Genomic DNA, 18,549 nt, shown 5'->3' on the forward strand with positions numbered 1-18,549 from the left:
TTAACAGCTCCTACTGTCAGTTTCCTTATCTGTTCAATGAGTCTAGTTATTACTTCACTGCAGGACTGCTGTAAAGAGCATGGTGGTATCCAGTAAGTGGTAGCTATTACTGTTGGGCTTTCAAAGATGCTGCAGTCATAAGAGAGGAGGAAACCTTAATTTAGAACAGAAGGGTAGAATGAGGTGAAGAAGAGAGATTCTGTAGACAGTGGGTGCTATTAAGAGGAGGAACGTTAACAACGACATGGAGTCATGTTTGCATTTTATGGAGACTGGGAAATTGAAAGTAAAGCCAAAACTCAAGCACAGCTGTCATTTATATAAAGATAAGATCCTGGCAGGGGTATCTAGCCCACAGCTTTCTATTTCAGCTTATAGGAAATCTTATACACATGCTAAAATCCATATTTAAATCCCCAAATAGAAAAATGGTAGGTCTGTCATCAACATATTTTAGAAACTGTCCTTCTGAAATACAGCTAAGGAATCCACGTCAGAGAGAAATATCACATTTCTGCCTTCTTAAAATTGCAAAAAGTTTTTGAAATAAAAGGATTAAAAAATATTTTTTTCTTATAATCACTTCTTTAGGTAGAAAAATCAGGAGTAATTCTTTTAATCTATGAGAATCCACAAGAGCTTTCAGACAAGTTCTTAAAATGGTAAAAATGGAAGAATTAAATGTAATCTCACACTGTCTGAGTCAGGCTGATGAGCTGCGCCCACATCAGCTTCCTGGCTGCGACACTGCCCTGAATTTACTCAAGACGTTACAGTTAGGGAAACGGTGAAAGGCACATGGAATCTTTGAATACAGTTTCTTACATTTGCATGTGAATCAGCAATTCTTTCAAAATAAAAACTTTTAAAAACTTATTTTACATTGAAAGCAAAAATACTTTGATAACATGGTTCTTACTAAAAAAGTAATACTGCTAGAATAGTGATTTAGCTTTTAGAATATCTAGAAGTGTGTCACAACCAAACTGCTATTCATCCTCCAAAAGTCTGCTACAACATATTTATGTTGCACCATATTTTTATTCAAAACATCATGAATTCTAAAATAGTAAAATAAGGACAGGAAATCATGCTACAGAATCAAAGAGCAAAATAAAATAATTATTTTCCCTGACAGCATTATATAACATGTAAACCTTGGCTACTGAATGAGAGGCCTTTTCAGGTCGATAAAAAACTGTTTAATGATTCCCATACCACTGGCATATGGTGCTCACTTTTCATCTCTCCCGATCTGGGCTCTAATTCCTTGGGTAATATGAGTCCTGGGGGAATGTGCGGTCGAAGTAGGTATATAGGAAGATTGATTAGCAGCCAAACAGGATGCACCAAAGAGTTCTGTGACTAAAACTACAACCGCTGCCAGACCGGGCTGTGGCCATTGTAGTAGTAAATCCATCTGGGATAGAGTTTAAGAAAAAGAAAAAAGGCTATTTGAAAAAGATTAAATTATGTAAAAGGACAAAGAGACTAGAAAAAGAAAGTAAGAATATATCAGGAAAAAACAGAAATAAATACAGGAGGAAAGGCTCCTACAAGGGAAAGGTATGACCAAAATAATATAAACAGGGCCTACCTTTCTAAAGGCTAAACACTTACAATATTAAGTAGCCTGAATACAGATTCTGGAACAGTCTGGAGCTAAAGTGACATAGGAACCCATAATGTCAACAGAATAAACATATCTTTATAAAGAGATATAAATAAATTTACGAAACTTAGGAAATCATCCTTTGGATTTCACCAAATGCCACATTAAACTAACTTACCGAGGTAACTTACCCAGTGGAAGATGCTACAGAAGTGACTCAGAGGACATATAAACCACCTGGTTCTATTAACCTCTTCTGGAAAGTGCCCGCTAATCTTAAATCTTTACTAATAAAGGGCTCCTCTGTCTCTGGAGTCCCCAGTCTGGCTGGAAGGTATCTCAGCTGGAAGGTATCTCACTCTCTCTTCCTGACAATGTGACTCTAAGTTTGTTAGAGGCAGCCACGTGCTAAGCTTCAAACACTTCCCAGACTCTCTTGCAAATTGAGGGTGAGGGCTGGGGAGCGGCACAGAGCATGAGCACTCCCGGCCAGCAACCCAAGTTATCAAGCGGGGTTTCTGAGAAAGCTCCTTAGATAAGTGTGGGCAGGAACTCACAGGGCGCTCTGCCCTGTCCCCTCTCCACCTTGTTCTACCTCCTAGGAAAGCTAACACGATGGCTAGAGGTGCAATCTCCTAAAACAGAAAGGCAGACGCTAGGAAATTAACACCATGGAACTACCACGCAGCTTTGGTTACCTGCTTCTGGGCATCCTTTGCAGGAAAAAAATAACCCTATCTTATTGAAGCCACTGATTTTAGAATTTTTTAGAGACAGCAAAAGGAATCCTTAACTAATACAAGGGGGGAAATATTTCTGGGAAGAAAACTGGATGTAACGAGTCAGGATCTCTGGGGCTTTGGTCCGGGAGTCCCTATTTTTAAAAAGCTCACCAGGTGATTCCGAGGCAGCTGGTCCACGAAAGGGCTTTAAGTATTCACTCATAAGAAATAACAAATAATGAGAATTTTCTCCTTCATGTGATGATGCCAAAATATAGGCTAAACAGGACGTATGTTTTTATTTTCCAATAGTAGTTATAGATTTAAATAGTGCTTGATACACACTAGGTTCTCAACAAATGAATACTGAATCATTGTATCTTCCAATGACTTAAATTCTTACTCATTCTTTTACTTAGCCTCATCCTCATCTAGTAGCCATTTATAGGAGGGGATGCTATGAATAAGAGTGGAGCTAACAGACCTATGCGAGCAGTCAGAATAGCAAATTTTCATTTCATGAGGTCTGTGCTCTCACTTAATGAGCTAACTCGTCTACAAATAGTAGGTAACTGGCTGATGAATAAAGTAGGAAATAATCTGAAGTTTTCTTGGACCAAAGTGGGTTAAGAGAAACTACCAACATTCACGAGAACAGGCTGAAGACGTTAAAAATAAAAATGAAAATAAAAATTCCTAATGATCTTATACATCTTCTACCCTAAAAACTTACTTAGTAGATACTTCGTGTTTACTAATTTTATCTTTCTGTCCCTGTTTACTCTATTAAAATATCTCCTATATTCACCATCATGGCCAAATGTCTGGTTTAATAGTATAGCTTGGAAATCTATTAAAACAATTATGAATAACAGTTTTATTTGTTGCCATTTATTACAACACTGTCAAAGAATCACACTATTTTGAACATTTCCCTTATCAACCAACAAATTCTTATACCTAATACTAGGTGTAGAAGACATTAATTTTTCTCCCCCCAAAAAACATCATGAAAATGGTCATACTGTCAATGCAAATATCTAAAGTACTTTTTAACATTCTAAGTTTCTATTTGCAATACTTCTCATTAAAAAATGTTACTTACAGAGATTTTGTTACTTTCTGGTCTTGCTTCATCATTAAAAGTGCCATTTGTTTCCAGATCCAATCGTGGCCTTTTTCTAATATTGACATCTTCCTCTTGTTTCTGAACTTTCACTTCCATTTCTAACTCTGGTTTTATGTTTTTGAATAACTCTTCCAATACTTCATCTTCTATGGCTAAGTCATCAATTTCTTTTCTTTTTTCTGATCTTAGTTCTTCTGTAGAAAGAGATTTAGTGGCAGAATTTTTCACAGTGGATTTTAAATCTACATCTGCAAACGAGCTATCTGTTTCTTTTCCCACAGGCTCATTCCGAGATAGGTGCTGCTCCTTTCTTGTCCACATTGAGGGTGTGATAGGCTGTGTTTGCTCTAAAAGAGAACAAGACATTTCTATTCTTGCTGATTTAGATAAAGACATTTCTTGATTTTCTTCATCTCTTTCCCTTAGATTCAAAAAAAGGAGACAAGAAAACAAAAACAAAAAATGAACACATCTAAGTTAATTTTTCAGTTTGGCAATATTCACCCCCTTCCTCCCTTGACTGGCAATATTTTTTGTTTTGCTGAGTAACAGAATCACTGGAAACTAAAAAACAGACATCTGAAACAGCACATAATTCATACACACTCTGCTGTTTTGACAGGACTGATCAACCCCATGGCTAAAACAAAAGGGAGGCTGCTGAAGCAGCAGTAGGTGAGAATCAATGTTGAGGAAAGGGTAGAAAAATACAAAATACAAAAGGCTTGTTGTCAAGGAACAATAGCTTACTTTATAATGTAGGGAACTTGTGGGCAGGGAAAAATTACCCTGTGAATAAAACCAGATGGGTTAATGAGAGCTGGATCCAAGACAGGAAGTCAGAGTAGCTATAAATCCAGAACACAGAATAGACTATCTATTGCAAGTAATATGTGACTGTGTGACTCAGGGTATTCTCTAAAACACTGTATCATTCATTCAATAAGTACTGAATACCTGACTTGTTTAAATTGTACTGAGGTCCACAGAGGGCACAGAAACTTGGGTCTCTATTCTGCAGCTTACTGGATCCACGGTGAACTAGAACAGTTAAGGTGATCTTCTAGTAATACTAATCTTATGCCAGGGTACTGAACACACCAGTCAAGAGGATTTAGTAATAATTTAGGTGGTCAGAATTAGAACCAGGGAGCCAGCAAAACAAACAGATGGAAAGGGTAGGGGGGGATTTATAAGACAAAGGAAAGAAAAAAAAGAATCAACATCACTGGTTTGGGGAGGCAAGAAGAGTAAAAGGTTTTGACCAAGTGATTTACTAACAAAAAATATATACAATGCCGTGACAAAGGAGAAAAAACTTTAGGCCTGTTATTAGGGAAAACAGCAGGAAACTTCTGTGGAAAAGTAGAAGTGATGCTCAAGTAAGGATAAGTTAGGACCAAACATATTGATCATCTATAATGAAGTCATGAAGCCCTGAAGCACAGCACACACAGTAGGAGGAAGAGAAGTCCTCAAAGGGAGCAATGGAGAAGGTCAGAGAATAGGGACAGGCCACTGTCACAGACACTGAGAAGAGACGGCAAGGTGGACAGATGCAAGAGTTGAATGTTACCAAAAGGCCACTAGAGTTGGCAACTGTGTCAATAATTACTTTCAAGGATGTCATGTCAAGACGACATGTGAGTTAAGAAGTATTTCACACAGAAATAGGAGCAATAATAATAGTCTCCTTTTTTGAGAAGTTTAACAGGGATTATAAAAGACAAAAGGCAGCAGCTAAAGGAAGAAATTAAGTCAAGGGAAGGTTTTAAAAAACAAAAACGAGACAGAGCCTCTGAATACAGAATAAAAGAGCCTAGATATTAAAAGTGCTAGAAATTGGGAGAAAAACTGATGAAGCATCGTCCTAGAGGGATGAGAGAGGTGACTAAGGGAATCAGTTGGTCAAAAAACTCAGGTGTGGGAAAGCTCTTCTCCACGAGAAGTACAGAAATGAAACCCAGAGAAGCTAAGGTACGGAAGAGACAAGGCGAGGGAGACTAACTACAGTGAAGAAGATCTGGACATTTCTGAGAGGACGTGAGCTCAAAAGCTTTCCACGGAAGCATGCTTAGGCAGAACACAGACTAAATACCAATCTACATATTAAACGTTTTAGAGACACAGAGTCTTATTTAAAAAATACCTTTTTTGGGTGGATGGCTTAAAGTAGTTTTTGATGGAGTTGGTCTGCGGTTGCTGAGAAGCCCGATCTCCACTTTTATTTGCACCTGGGAGTTTAGCTGGCGAAAGCTGATGGTTCGGGACTGCCGTCCTGACCAGAGTATGTGACACTGTACTCTTACTAGTAGCGCTTACTCTGGGGGGGTCCCTCACAGTGGATGTTTCTTGTGAAGGCAGTCTGAATTTTCGTTCCAGTCCAAAGATTTTGATTTCTTTTGGCTTTTCACTCAAATCCATGCTGTAGCAAGAAAACAAGAATACAAGGTAAACAATCAAGTTTATAGCAATTTTCATCTATAAAAACTTCTAACAAAGTCCTTTAAGTAGTACTAATATAATATAGCTTTAGATCATAATTATCTCGAGACAAGAATTTAGTGAATATATTTTACTATCTCAAGAAAGCAGGTCTTTTCTCATCAAAGCCACCTGAAGTCAGATGACACCTTTCTCTTCTTCATCCCCGACAGCACACACTGTCAGGCATGCTCCACTATTAAAAACACACATGGAATATTAACCTAGTACCCTATTATAAATTAAACCAGGTCATATTCCTAAGTAACTTTCTGCTTTGTTTAACATTTTAAAATTATTTCCACACAAAAAAATTAATTTAACAAATGGAAACTTTAAAATTTTTTTTTTAAATTTTGGTGGTGAAGGAGGTGATCAGGTTTATTTATTTTCAGAGGAGGTACTGGGGATTGAACCCAGGACCTCATGTATGGTAAGCATGTGCTCTACCACATGAACTATACACTCCCCCCTAAAAATGGAAACTTTTTATTAGAAAAAGAATAAGCTGTCATTCCTGTATCATAGATAACGGGGTATTTAGGTCACTTTAGATGAACTGCTATGGTTATATTCCAGCCAGATGCAAGTCTCTAGAATAAAACCCTAGATCATCAGAAAACTATATTAAACATACACACACAGGACTACAATGTCTGGCTGAATGTATACTGCCTTTCTATTCTCATTTCACACAAAAACAAAGCTGTCACTTAAGTGACTTTCAAAATGTTAATAGTTTCTCTTTAAAAGTTACACCTGGTTTGAATACAAACTGTGAGTGTAGCAAAAATTTAAATATGGTCTAATATAGTGATATAAGTATCTTTATATATGAAGAGGTCATTATGGATTATTTAAAATAAAATACACTGTCTTACATGAAAAACATAGAGTAAGCAAGTACTACAAAAACTGCAAGATACAAAAAAAAAAAAACCGCTTCAAACAGAGAACCACTAAAAAACTATCTTTATGAACAAATATCAATTATTTAGATAGATAATATAGATAGCCAGGTACACACATATTAAGTATCTTCAAAATTGTAAGAAATGTACAAATACAGGTAACATCACATAATACAAAGAAACTTATTTCAAATTAATTTCACCAGTCACAAATAAAATAGTATAATCCTTTATAGTTTTCCATGTACATCTGTGAGGGGAAAAAAAAAATCTTACAATTAGACAGGAGCTGGCAAACTATGGCCCGCATGGCCAAATCTGGCCTGCCACTTTTTGCAAATTAACTTTTACTGGAGCATAGCCACACTCACATTCACTTACATGTTGTCTACGGCTGCTTTCATGCTACAGCGGCAGAGCTGAGTAGCTTATGACAGAGACCATGCCCCACAAAGCCAAAACTATTTATTCTCTAGTCCTTTATGGGAAGTTTGCTGATCCCTGTCCCAAAATATTATTTTCCCCAGCATCCCACTTTCCCACACTTTATCTTCCAAAAGATGACTTGATAAAGGCACTGAGTTTACTCTTGAATGTACTGTTAATTTATTGATATAATGATAGTCTGTCAACAATAAAGCTTTACCATGTATCTGCTTGTTCTGATTCTGTGTCAGCTACATATGCTGTAGTGTTCACCGGGACACCTGGCGTTAGGTTTCCATTGCCTGAGAAGCCTGGGGAAGGACTTGGCCCTGGAGTTGTCGTCTTCAGTCCTGTAAATCAGACAAGTGCAAGAAAGAATCACAACTGCTAGACACAAGATGGACATCTGGTCACTTAAGAATTGTTAAGGCTGTGCCACACTGAGGGAATTAAGTAGGTAACACAGCACACGTTGTCTCCAGTCAGTGGAGCCAACAAATACTTAATGAAACAGCCTGAAAGCAGACTGCTGGCATCTCGATAGGCTTATTCGAACCAAATTATTTTAAAGCTACATCATTTCCTTTGTGTTGAACTACTACCAACTTAAATAAAAATACAATCAACTTAAATTTTAATTCAAATTATGCTGTAAGTCAGGAGACTAAAAAATTACATTTTTTCCCCACAGAAAGTATATCTAGTCTACTATTCTACACAATTCAAAATCAATGTGAATTTAATTTTTAGAAGGAATACGCTACTTGAAAAGACAAAGTTTTAAACTTAAATTTTTCGACTACTCCAGAAAACCATAATGATGATTTCATCATTTCATTTACCAGAATAGCAACTTAATCCAAGTGCCACTCTTCTGGCACACTTTTCCTAACCCTCCCACAGTGAATCAGGTGCCCTCATTCTGGATCCCATCCCACCCTTGACATCATTCCCTTAACTTCTAACACACTCTACTGAACTCTGTGACACTAGCTGTGTGGCCTGTGTTACTCAGTCCATCTATGTCTTAGTGTCCTCATCTATGAAATGAGGATGCATATAACACTTTCCTCACATGTTGTTTTAAGGGCAAAATGAACTGGCATGTGGACAGCATTAAGAAGTGCTTATAACAAAGTAAGCACTATGCAAGCGTTAGCCGTTATTTGTCACCACATTGTACTCGTTTACTTTCCCTTATTAGACTTAGAGCCTTCTTGAGAACAGATTCTTACTCATTTCTACATCTCCAGTCTCTGAGCAATGTCTGGTATACAATGGACATAAACAAGTTTACAAAATTAAACTGGGAACTGAATTTTTTTTTTTGAAAGTTGACATTTACTAGTATCAAAGCTAAATATCACTGTTAGGTCCTCATGACATAGGATGTGTTTAATAGATGTTTATTACTGATTCCAATTCAGGTGTTTAAATTACTTCTGCCACTCTCCTTATCTGACCACCTTGAAAGCTCCAGAGGCATTTCCTTAAACACACATATCTGTAAAATTCATTTTAGCTTGCAGTTTGCTAAAATAATAATTACAAATGCTTATATAATCACTAAACAAATATAGCACAGAGAAATATATACAAGATCTTGTGGTAGCTCACAGAGAAAAGAAAATGTGACAATGAATATATGTATGTTCATGTATAACTGAAAAATTGTGCTCTACACTGGAATTTGACACAACATTGTAAACTGACTATAACTCAATAAAAAATGTTTAAAAAATCACTAAAAGAAGTATTTATAAATTGAATCTAATAACCCCAAATAACTAATGTTTGTCAACAATAAGATTATTTACAATGTTCTCTCTTGCTAAAACACCATGAGGGTAGGGATTTGCTCTATTCTGTCCACATCTTTATTCCAAGTGTTTAAAATAATTACAGGCATGTAACAAATGTTCAATAAATACTTGCTGAAAGGTAAATGAATGGATATAAATGAAGAGGAGGAAACAGAGGAGGAGGAAAAGGGAGGGAAGGAGACACCCATTTACTTTGTTCCCCAAAACTAGCCGTGTTCTAAAACTGCGTGTCAGTCAGATGTCCATGACTTGGAACCCACACAGACCTAGCTATCAATATGCACAAGAAGTAATACTACTAATTACAATGCAGAGTCTTAGCAATTCCTTATGACCTTGTTTCTATACGGAATGATACAATAGAGAAGGTGCTGGTCTAGCAGTCACAAAACCCCAATTTGAGGACTGGCTTGGTCATGAATTGTCTATGGAACCTTAGCTTTTCTCAGCCTTGAGATCTCTTACCTTTTAAAAGGAAGACCGATAAGATGACCTCTAGGGACCTTCTGGCCATAAGTGCATTTCCAATAGTTGATGGTAAAATCCTGCTGTACCCTAGCAAAGATAATCTTGTGTACCAATACTTGGCTCAATTGAGTAAATGTTCACACCAAGCTACAAACAAGGACTGTGCTTGGTGATGTTAGAGAATCCAAAATTAATATGACGTTACAATCAATCTATGTGCTAAAGAGCCATGGAAACAGCTGGTTATATTTCAAAGTAAGGAACTCTAATGGGAATGCAAAAAAAAAAAGTTACTGGGATATAGAAAACAATAACTAATCTGGCTTGGAGAAGTTACAGGAGAGGAAACAACTTAGGAAAACTTCATGAAGTGGGTGAGTATTTGTGAAATGAGTCAGACTGGCATTCTAGTTACAGGGACCATGATGTGAAAACTATAAAAACTGTAACTAATATGGCACATGTATGCTGATGGGAGGTGTACAAAAAAAAAAAAAAAAAGATAATGATGGGAGGAGATAGGCTGTAGCTGAACTGTTGAAGGCTCGAAAGTCTAGACAAAAGGCTTAGGGATTTATTCTATAGATAATGAGAACTAGTAAGTTTTTAAGAAAACAGAAGGTGATTCTAGTGGCAAAGTGAAAACTTAACTGTAGAGATGAATATGGAGGCAGGACCATTACTGGGGGCAATTATAACAGCCCTCAGGAAAGAAAGATGTGGAATGTTCAAGTAGAGCAGCGCCTGTGAGAAGGGCTGGTAGCAGACCTCTTGAGCAGAAGCTGCAGAGGCAGACTTTCAGGTCTTTTAAGAATAACGAATGACTGAAGTTTGCAGTCCAAGTGCCTCCTCCATTTTTATAAAAGAAGGCTCCTCTCTAGTTCAGTCCTTCCCCGGCTTCTTAGAGTTTGTATCAGAAGCATGAACTCAAAATCAAGCAAAACACACCAACAAAACCTGATGCTCTGATGCCAGAATATCCTGAATTACAGAGAATGTGAATTTGCATTTAAAAAATGTTTCTGAAACACGTATCTAATTGAGAACCAGTTTTCTAAAAGAGAAACAAAGGACAGTTGTCCCAAACAAGGGCTGGCACAAGGGGAGCTACTCACATAGACCTAATGATTTTTTGTTTTTATATACATTTTTCTCGTGTTGTCAAAATCCGAAAATTACAGATAGGGTTTTGTTTTTTTCTGTAACAGAACAGAAATCCCACTGTCAACAAAACAGTATATACAGCACATGCTATTTCTAAAGGTTGTACAGGTTGCTAACAGATTCTCCAAGAGTATGGCTCTCTCTTCGTATCCATATCAAAGTGGTTCTAAGAGATGCTGAAGAGTTGGTCTTTAATTTTAACTCTGAGGATAAATTCTGAGCATGTTAGTCATGAATTCTGAGGGAATATTCATCAGATCACAATCCTACCAAAATAAGTTATTTGGACATAACGGAAACTTCACAAGCACTTAAAACTGCATCTGAAGGTTACCTATGCACAGGCAGAAATATATTTAGTGTACTCAGTGGGAAAGGGTAGAGATCTCAGGTGAATAAACATTCTTACCCAGATCATAAAATCCAAACACTAGCCCGTCTATCCTTTTATATCTGCTCCCAGTTACCCACTGTACCATCATTTTTTAAAATTTACACATTAAAATACATGCTATCTGCACTACAGTATAGTAATATCACAATTGCTTTGATTTAGTCAGTATGAATCAAACTATTTGCTACGTGACCTCTGGTTAATTTCTTAACCTCTGTGTACATCAGTTCCCTCATCTACAAAATGTAAGTGATGTCATCTATCAGTCCATCTATTAAAAGGACTGTTTTGGAATAAATTTTAATGACACATGTAAAGCACTTACTTCAGTCTCTGTCAACTCAAGACACGGTAGTTATTATTACTGATCATCATATTACTAATGACCTATACACTTAATCAATTCCTGGTCACTAGGTTCTAATGGCTCACTCCTTCCAAAATCTAGCTTAATGCATTCCTAACCTGTCTAAACCAGGGTTGCAGAGTACAGCTACTCAGGAGGTACACTGTCCAACTCTACAGGTGCCATTCAGTGGGCCACAACGTAAATGACACATGAGGATGCAACTAGGTAGTGCCATCTTGACTTGTCTTTTAGCCTGAAGTCAGTAACTGCTGACAAGTAACTATAAAAATAACCCAGGAGGCAAACAAATGTATACAGGAATACAAATGGATGTTCTGACAGCTAGGCAAAGAGAAAAGTTACTAGGGAGATTAAATGTAAAAATATCTAAAGTGAAGAAGCAAGAAGGAAAGATAAATAAACCACCTTCTTGGCGGCTTAAATCAAGACAAATAGGGGAACGCATTTTAAATAATTAAGAGGTAACAGTTGCTCTGAGGACACTGGCTTTTGTGACGGTCAGCACTGAGATGATTGTAATACACAGTATTCATCTCAGTAAATGGCATCACCTTCCAACTAGTTACTCATGCCAAAAAACTAGTTGTTTCCAAACCCTCCAAAGGCAAGATCTGCTGGGTCTAGTTCCAAAATTTGGCCTAAATCTGCTCGTTTTTCTGCATCTCCACTACTACCGTGGCGTCAGGCTCTCTCTCACCTGGACCCCACAGTAGCTTTCTACTTATACCCCCATTTCCACTTAGGACCCCTGGAATCCACTCTCCACACAGATACCACTGTGATCTGCTCCTTCTACCTGGAATCCTGCTACCCAGATCCTCCCACGGCTGCCTTTTCTCCTCATTCAGGACATGAGCCTCAAATGTTCCATCCTCAGTGAGACCTTTCCTGAGCACCAATCCAAAACAGCCCAGTCCCGGTCACTACCACCTTGTTTTAGCTTCCTCTCTGCATCTGGCCTTAACAGAACGTACCAAATATGTTTATTTGCTTATTACCTGTCTGAATCCTGACCTTTAGAATATGACACTCACAATAACAGGTATCTTATCTACTTTATTCACCACTGTATCTTCAGCACTTACAACAGTGCCTAGTACATGGCAGCCAGAAATATTTATCAAATGAATAAATGAATGGATAAATACATGTTTAAAAGACAGTAAAAGTGGTCACCCATGGCAAATATAATCCTGATAGCAACAATTTACAAAAAATAAAGTTGCTAAAGAATCAACAAAATAATGTTTTAGTTACCTGTACTGGGCTGGCCCTGAGGATCACAGTAATTCTCTGTACTCATGAAAATAACTGCCAATCCAATTTCCGCTTCAGGAATAGGTCTAAGACCCTGCCTGTTAGAATAAAATAGCTTAAGTATGATAATATGTTAAAACTTACAACTTTTATTAAGACGATGTCAAGCTGAATCTATCTTTTTTCCCTCAAAGTGCTATAACAGTTTTATCATACAGAGGGAATGGCAAATACACAAGGTACTAGCTTACTCACTGGACAATGTTATATTAGGCAAGTTCACCACCTTTTAGTAATTTAGCTATTTCATCTGTAAAATAAAGGTCTAGAGTAAAGGATATAGATTCTTCCAGTTCTAAACACTGTAATTTTCAGAAGAAAATAATAGTACTCAGATGAAGCAACAAAATAGATTTTTTAAGCAAATCTATGATTATCAGAATTCTAAGATAAACCTTAAAAGAGAGAAAGAAGAGGGGAGAAAGAAGGGAGAAAAGTACAAAGAACTATATATATATAAGCTTTACCTATAAATGTGTTATAATGTTATGTTTAGTAAGTCAAATCATTTTCCCAAATTTACATGTATTAATGAATCGTATTAAAGGAATCTTATGGTGAACCTATCTTCTGTTAGTCTGTAATGTAAATAATGACTGACTTTATACAACAAAGATAATTTAATACAACTTAATAATGATGCTTATAGAAACTAAGTGAATTTTGAGAATCACAAAACTTTTAATATTTATTATAAAAATGTTTAAGTAGTTGTAATAGCTTAAGAGGTCTTTTTCAAATGCTTAACGTGGGTTTTTGTAAGGTTTTTAAAAAGATGACTCTAAAATGTACATGGAAAAATAAAAAGCCAACAATAGCCAGGATGCTTCTGAAGAAAAGGAGGAAGAAAACGTATGTCCTACTAGATGTGAGGACTTAAGTTATAGTAATTAAGACAATGTGGTAAATGTAGTATTGGTACAAGAATAGACATTCTGATCAATGAAATAGAATAAAACCCAAAACATTCCCATGCATGTAAGGTCCCTTGGTATAAAACAGAATCAATTCCAGATAAATTAAAAACAAATTTCAAAAACAAAATATCAAAATACTAGTAAAAATTAGTAAAACTCATAGGTGAATTTTTTTTTATCTATGAGTAGAAAAAGATTCCTTAAACAAAATACAAAAAGCACTGACTGAAAGATTGTTAATTTTTAGTATATTAAAATTAAGGACTTTCATTCATCAACATAGTAAAGATAATTTACAAAGTGGTTAACAGATTCTATAATACATAAAAGTGAAAAAAAGGATTAATATCAAGAATACATAAATGACTGGATAAAGAAGCTGTCATGTATTTATACAATGGAATACCACTCAGCCATAAAAAACAGTAAAATAATTCAATCTGCAGCAACATGGGTGAACCTAGAGATCGTCATTCTAAGCAAAGCGAGCCAGAAAGAGAAAGAAAAATACCATATGATATCAATCATATGTGGAATCTAAAAAAAAAAAAAAAAAGAAAAAAGAGGACACTAATAAACTCATCTACAAAACAGAAACAGACTCGCAGACATAGTAAACAATCTTATAATTACTGGGGGAAAGGAAGTGGAAAGGGATAAATTTAGGAGTTTTGAGATTTGCAAATGTTAGCCACTATATATAAAAATGGATTTAAAAAAACAAGTTTCTTCTGTACAGCACAGGGAACTATATTCAGTATCTAATAATAACTTTTCATTAAAAATAATACAAAAACAAATATATGTATATATATGCATGACTGGGACATTGTGCTGCACATCAGAAACTTGACACACTGTAACTGACTATACTTCAATTTAAAAATTTTTTTTAATTAAAAAAAAGAATACATAAAGAACTCCTAAAAATACAAAAAAAAAAAAAAGCACACAAATATGCAATTACCATACAATTCAGGAATTGTACTCTTGGGCATTTATTTCAGATAAATCAAAACTTATGCTCACATAGAAATTTGTACATAAATATTCACAGCAGCTTTATTTGTAACAAACACTGGAAAAATGCAGATGTCCTTCAGTGGGTGAATGAACAAATCTCAGTGTACCCATGCCATTGCACACTTAAAGATATTCTAAGTGGCTGTAGTAGTTTAAAAGGTATTTTTCAAATGCTTATTAACATTTGTTGTTTTGTATGTATTAGGTTAACTTAGAGTTCAACTCTATGCGTGATTACAATATAGCACTAAAATAAAAGATTTTAAGAAGTATTATAATCAAGTGATCACAAGTACCTACTTATAATCCAGGCAATTCAAAATCAGTACTTTGTTATCCTACTCACATTTCTCAAGCTATAAATATACCATGAAAATCAGTTACAAAGATTGGCTATATAAAATAGAATAAAAACATTTAAAATGCACATTTAATAATATTATACAGACATTACAACATCTTGAATGGGGAAACACTGGAAGCACTTGTTTTAAAGCCAAAAGTGAGATAAATATGGCTATTCTCACTGCTCTACCCAACCACTTTGGATGTCCCAGTTGGTACATAACCAGGAAAGAAAGAGAGAGAGACAGAGAAAGCAGTATCAAAGGCATGAGGATTAAAAAGGAGAGAAATATTTACAAATGATACAAACAAAGACAATAGGTAAGTTATTAGAAGTAAAAGAAGAGTCGAGTAAGGTGATGGGATATAAGATTAGTATCTAAATGTCAAGTGAATTTCTATACCTCAGCAGTAAACTAGAAAATGTAATTAAAGAGACAATATCCATGTCATGGATAGCCATACTATGGAGCACTACTCAACAATAAAAAAAGGTTAATACACAAAACCTGGATAAATCTCCAAGTAATAATGGTGAATGAAAAAAAAATTCTAAAAGGTTATATGCTATATAATTTCATTTACGTATCATTTTTTAAATAAAATTTTAGGAATGGAGAACAAATTGGAGGTTGCCAAAGTTTGGGGACAGGAAGTGAGTTATAACATAACAACATAAGGGGTCCCTGTGGTGATGGAACTGCTCTGTATCTTAGCTATGGTGACGAATACACGAACCGACACATGCAAAAAAACTATACAGAACTAAATACACACACATAAAACTGGGGAAAACCTGTATTAAAAAAAATACAATTATCCCAATAGAAAACTGGGCAAGAGACATGAACAGGTATTTCACAAATCCAATAAGCATTTGAAGAAATGTTTAACCATCACTGGTGATCAGGGAGAAACAAATCAAAATCACGAGATACGACAAATGAGAAGTGATAAAGTCTGAAAACACCCAGTGTTGACTGTGATGTGCGTCTAACTTGATCTCTTACATACTGAGGTTCAGAGTATAAACTGGAAAAGTTTGATACTGTTAAGCATTTATATAACCTACGATCCAGCAGTTCTAACCCTAGGAATGTGGTAATATACCCCCCAAAAAATCCTGCACAGCTACCAACAGGAAACAGACAAACATGATCTTAGTAGCAGTTTACAATAGTAAAAATTTATTTAAAATAACTAATCAAATAGTGAACAAATAAACAAATGAATTATTTCTGGTTCAGTGATGATAGTATATCATGACCCAAAGATTATGATTCATCTACTTTTGTGCAAAGCTGTGAAGCAGGAGAGACGAGGAGAAGGCAAAGGAGAGGATGGAGAGAAAATAATTAACTTAACAGGGAAGAGTTCTCAAACTTGAGCTAAGATACTACGAGAATATCTCAACAAGGACAAAAATCAGGGTTACACTGTTCCTCTAGACTTCCAGTCTTCTTCAGACATGACTAATTTTAATCACTGACATCCTACACCCACTTCTGACACCTAATCAATACAGCCATGGCATTAGCTGAGCCCAGTGTTGGGCTGTCGTCTGAAATTCGGCCAGTAGCTGGCTTTACTGGCCACTTGCTTGGTATCACTGCACCTTCAATGGCTATCAGTGGCTCAGTGGCCTGGACTAAACTGACAGGTGTCATTTCAAGTCACAGTCTTTCTCCAACTATAAAACTATCCTCTATCAAAAACCAAATCAAAACAGGGGCCAAAGACTCCTTAACAAAATGTCACCTCATGGTCAAGGGCCCAGCCTCTGAGCAGCCTTGCACTCCAGCTACCTTCTCACCTCAGGGTCCTGTACGTGAAAGGCAGCAAGATGTGATGGTGAGGAGGGTGGACTCAGGAACCAGACTGCCTGGGTTTACATCCTGGCTCCTATGTTCACTCCCCGTGTTCTACTCAAACCCCACTTTGCCCCATCTGCACAGTGGGGACCATGACAGTAAAAATACACAGGGCTGTGTAAGAATTAAAGTCTTCATATACGTACAACTCTTGGAAAGAGGATCTGCTGCATAGTATCATTAAGCATAGGTATTATTGCTATTGCTCTGAATGGCTCTTTTAAAGCCTGGTCATACATAAAATATTGCCCGAAAGGAGCCTCTCCACGTAGAATAAACTTCTCCCCTCTGCTCTGTTATTCTGCTTTTGTTTTATACATATTTGTAATGGTCTGTTTTACTTGTCTTTATCTTTCTCTCTAGACAGTAAACTCCAGTGGTGGCCAAGAACCATGGCTTTCTTGTTTCCCATTATATTCTCAGTGCGTAAAACATAACAGAATCAAAGTAAATTTGGGTTTGTTATAGTAAGATGGTATTTTTGTTACATGGCTATTTTCTTTTCCACAGCACTTAATACATCTCCATTAAGCAAAATATTCATGGAACAGATGGCTGAAATTTTACTTTTTATTTCAGCAAACTCATAAAAGAAAAAAAAAAAAGCAATCTCCATGGTCAGAAGGACTTCAGAGATGGGAAAAATGAATAGGGAGCTAGCTATGGACTTTTCAGGCATATAAATACCCTAAGCCCTAACTAGTTTCCGCTAGTCAAAAGACTGTCAAGACTGATTTTTTTAATAATACATTTTGCTTCAACAATGCTAAGATTCTGAACACCAATAAAGGAAAAAAAATCATTGATTTAACTCCTTTAACTGCTCCCCATCCCCACTAAACACAATTCTAGGATATTTGACACTTTTTTCCTGCTTTCCCATAATAGCCTACATATAAGAGGGATAAAAATTTTTATACATCTCTTCAATGAAGGGTAGTAATCATCAATGGAGAAATACATTTCAGCTCTACGCTGTTTCAGAAAAAATTTCACATTTGAATTTTAACTTTCTCAACTGCTATGTATTCTACAGAAAAATACTTTTTTAAGATAAGTAAATTCTGTACATTCTATTAAAGTAATGAAAAAGAGGCAGAAAATAAATACTCAGAAAAAATTGTCATGGGTAAATACATTCTATTTCTAACATACTAAGTCACAACAAATTTTCAAGCAGCATACGCAATAAAATCATTATAAAAATTCTTGTATATACTTTAACGTTGTTATGTGGAGTATAACAAAGGTTACAGATAAAATCACCTACTTGCTTGTTTGTTTGTTTTTTTTAACTCATAAAGAATCATTCCTTACCTCTGGAGTCTATCCATAATTGAATGAATCCATTTTTTCTGAGAGTTAGGAATTAACATCTGTGAGTCTGTCATTCCTACATCAACAACACAAGTTCCAGGAGCTGAGAAGAAGCTATCATCTTCTTCATTTTCTTCTGTTATCAACCTAGTGTCTCCTCCTCCAAATATAACTGCGGTGCTTAATTTTTTATGCTAATAATGGAAAGAAAAAAGGAATTAAATAGCCACAATTAATTTCTTAAATACATTCGTAA

The 18,549-nt window shown here is 35.9% G+C and overlaps 1 protein-coding gene across 7 annotated transcripts in view; it reads right to left on the reverse strand.

The window, feature by feature from the left end:
* Positions 1-18,549, reverse strand: part of NBN (nibrin) — a 55,269-nt gene that overhangs the window by 12,581 nt on the left and 24,139 nt on the right. For all 7 annotated transcript variants that reach the window (XR_012503187.1, XR_012503186.1, XR_012503188.1 and 4 more), the window contains 5 exons: positions 18,294-18,487; positions 12,761-12,858; positions 7,505-7,634; positions 5,613-5,888; positions 3,440-3,884 (listed from right to left, as the gene is read on the reverse strand). Coding sequence is in view for 4 of the 7 variants with exons in the window: in XM_074354980.1 (XP_074211081.1) it covers positions 3,440-3,884; positions 5,613-5,888; positions 7,505-7,634; positions 12,761-12,858; positions 18,294-18,487 (1,143 nt within the window). In the remaining 3 variants the exon portion in view is untranslated. The remainder of the gene's footprint in view (positions 1-3,439; positions 3,885-5,612; positions 5,889-7,504; positions 7,635-12,760; positions 12,859-18,293; positions 18,488-18,549) is intronic.

This window comes from Camelus bactrianus, chromosome 29 (assembly GCF_048773025.1).
Source record: "Camelus bactrianus isolate YW-2024 breed Bactrian camel chromosome 29, ASM4877302v1, whole genome shotgun sequence".
Classification (NCBI taxonomy): Eukaryota; Metazoa; Chordata; class Mammalia; order Artiodactyla; family Camelidae; genus Camelus; species Camelus bactrianus.